The sequence below is a fragment of the Hordeum vulgare genome, chromosome 1H (genome assembly GCF_904849725.1).
Source record: "Hordeum vulgare subsp. vulgare chromosome 1H, MorexV3_pseudomolecules_assembly, whole genome shotgun sequence".
Taxonomy (NCBI): Eukaryota; Viridiplantae; Streptophyta; class Magnoliopsida; order Poales; family Poaceae; genus Hordeum; species Hordeum vulgare.
In genome coordinates this window covers 267,791,309-267,794,311 of record NC_058518.1, presented here as the reverse complement: position 1 = coordinate 267,794,311, position 3,003 = coordinate 267,791,309, and the positions used below count along the sequence as shown (strand labels likewise).

Genomic DNA, 3,003 nt, shown 5'->3' with positions numbered 1-3,003 from the left:
GGTACATTCCAATCCTTCTTTGAAGAAAAAAAAAGCCTCGGTAAGACAGTTTCTAACAACAGCCAATTCCGAGATTTTCTTCTCAACAATCAAATATCATCTTGTACCTCCCCAAACCAACCCCGAAAGCCACGACTTAACACTCTTCATCTCAATGGCACATGGTCCAAGCACAGCTAATATTTTCATGTACCTTACTTGTGATTCAGTTGCAGGAGGGGGTCAAAGGGAACACGATGAATATTCCACCAAATTACATTTCACAGAGAAAACATTTTTATTTCAGCACATCAAACCGCAGGCTAAACAATTCATGAAAAATACAATTCACCCAGCAGAACGAAGAATGATGATACAAACCGTATCTTTAACAAATTTATTCTGCATACATGTAGGTGTTTTGTTTATCTGTCGGTCATTCATGCCAGAAAAGCCATTATTCATTTTTTTTTCAAGTCCAAAGTAGAGTCAGGCAATACAACAATATGTTACCACATGAACATACATCCTCTTCGCAGCACCAGCCATCTCAAGATGCATTGCGGGTCAATCTTGACATCATATGTTCAGATCTCTGCATATGTTAAAAACAAAATTGTATGCTTAGAACTGTTTGCCAAATTCAAATGAGCCAGTACTGCGATAAACCATGATTTAAAACCTAGAACGACTATCATAATTACTCCCTCCGTCCCACAATATATAGCTTGAAAAAGAAACTTATATTGTGGGACGGAGGAATTAGTTTTTAACTAGCTACTAATATCCACTGGTAGTCATATTTACTAAGAGCATCTCCAACAGGCGCCCAAAAAGAGTTTCGCGCGCTAAAAATCCCTTTTTTTGGGCGCCAGACAGCTCCAACAGAGGGTGCAAAATACTGCACGTGCTAAATTTTTTTGGGCATGCACTAAAAAGCGCTATCGCATGCAGTAAATTTGGGGCGCCGGATCGCACGCTTCATAATTTACACTGCGTGTTCTTTTGGGCACGCGTTTTTGGGCATCTGCTAAAGCAATGTTGGTCCCGGCGCATTAAAAGTGCTACAGTGGCACGCTATAATTTTTATTGGGCGCGAAATTTTTGTGCGGCTGCTGGAGATGCTCTAATGGGTCACTTTTGGCAGGAACAAGCATCACTGCAAGCAGGTAAAAATGATTGGTAGTCATATTTACTAATGGGTCACTTGTATAAAAAATTGCCGTACAGAAGGCAGTTGCTTCAATATACCCATGAACGCAAACCAGCGTCATTGGCTTATCAGGAAAAAAATGAAACCTCCAAAAAATTAACAAACCTGCTCGGTGTAAGGCAGATACTTCCCATCAAATGTGACCACCACACGTTCTTTTCCATCAGCCCCTTGAATCTTGTCAACCGAACAGTAGAAGTCTATAGCCGACATGCTGCAATTTAAAGCATTAAAAAAGGCAATAAGATATGGCACGTTCATTGAAAGTAATAAGGCAGGCAGATCAATTTTGCAATCTCCATAATACTATTTGGAGTATTATAGATTACTGAACAAAGATCCAGTGAAAAACAGCATCCTTTGAATTGAGAGATTCACACATTTGAGACAGGCTTGGAATACAACTGTTTTTTCCACACACAAATGACAGAATCTAAATCATCTGAAGTTCTAACAGAAGTTCTAAGTTACAGGAGAACACCATTATTCATAGACACAAAATAAAATCAAGAAGTGCAACAGACGTGCGCACGGGTCCAATAAGCACAGCACAAATTCAACAAAACAGAATTATAAGTTTATGATTTATCAATAAACTTTTCTCATGTGCAGCAATCAGGAAGTAATGCAACTAAGTATAGGCCGGTCTCTTACATTCCGTCGCCAAAATCCTCATTGATGATTTCCTTGATGCTCTCTCCAAAATGCATAACAGCTTCATTCAATCTGTGTACATTATAATATAAATAAAGTTAGTAACAACACAATTCTACCATATTGTAGCATTAATTTCAGTGGAAAAAAATGTACATCACTCCAATAGTTAAATGAAACATTTGTGCGAAGGGAAAGCATTAATGAAACATGTGCAACCCGGCAATAATGTGGCATCCGGATAAATTGGAACAAAAGAAGCTACTACACCTAGTTCGAGTTGGAAATCGGAGGAGATAACTACAAGGGCTTTGGGAGTTCAGGAATCAGGAGTTGGGACAAGACTGGGCGGTCGGCACGAGGTAGGCACCTGTATATGGCGGGCTCGTGCACGATGTCCGGGTGGTAGGACCGGAAAGGCGGCCGCATCATGAGCTCCAGGAGCTCGTCGGTGAGCGCCGGGACGGCCGCCCGGAGCTTGGGCGCCATGTCGGGCTTAAGCTGCGCCTGGCGGCGCAACAGCTGCGCAACGTAGACGTTGGTAAGCCCCGTCTCGGCCGCGATGTCTGAGAAGCTTTTCCCGGATTCCGCCTTCGCCGCCAACAGCCGAGGAACTACGGCCGCCGCGCTCGCGCCGCTCTCCTCCATGATTTGTCCGGTTGCCGGTTGCCTGTTCTGCCCGCGAGGTGCTCGACGAAATCGTGGGGGTGGGATGGTGAGGCACGGCAGTGGATCTCTGACACTCGTGGTGGGTGAGTGTGGCTGTAATTGGCGGCGAAACGACGGGGAAACTTTTCTTTTTCCTAATTTATTTGACGAGGAAAGTTTTTGCACGGAGCTCGTGGAATAAGATGTCCTTGGGCATGTCCGTCCGCCCGCGCCGATAAACGAACACAAACCACAATTCAACACGCTCGAGCAAACGGATGAGAGCAACTTCAAAGGACCGATCCAAAATGAACGATGAATTTATCCGTTTTTTATCTGTTTGGGTTGGTCGGTTGTCCGGCGTCCGTTCTATTTTAGATTTGAATCGGTAGTGCGTTCAACACGTCGACTCATTTCATGTCCGCAATCAACATTTAGAAAAAAAGGCCCGCATCCGATTGTACCAGCGGTCATGTCTCATGTCGGCATCATGTCAAAAGATGGCGCTC

General features: G+C 43.7%; 1 protein-coding gene across 1 annotated transcript; it reads right to left on the bottom strand.

Moving 5' to 3' along the window:
• Nucleotides 1–258: 258 nt before the first annotated feature.
• LOC123430673 (cyanate hydratase) lies at nucleotides 259–2,734 on the bottom strand. The gene is made up of 4 exons (XM_045114525.1): nucleotides 2,217–2,734; nucleotides 1,847–1,918; nucleotides 1,298–1,406; nucleotides 259–574 (listed from the first exon to the last, which is right to left on the bottom strand). Exons 1-4 carry the CDS (start codon nucleotides 2,492–2,494, stop codon nucleotides 530–532), a joined length of 504 nt encoding a protein of 167 aa, XP_044970460.1. The 5' UTR covers nucleotides 2,495–2,734; the 3' UTR covers nucleotides 259–529.
• Between the last annotated feature and the right edge of the window lie 269 nt (nucleotides 2,735–3,003).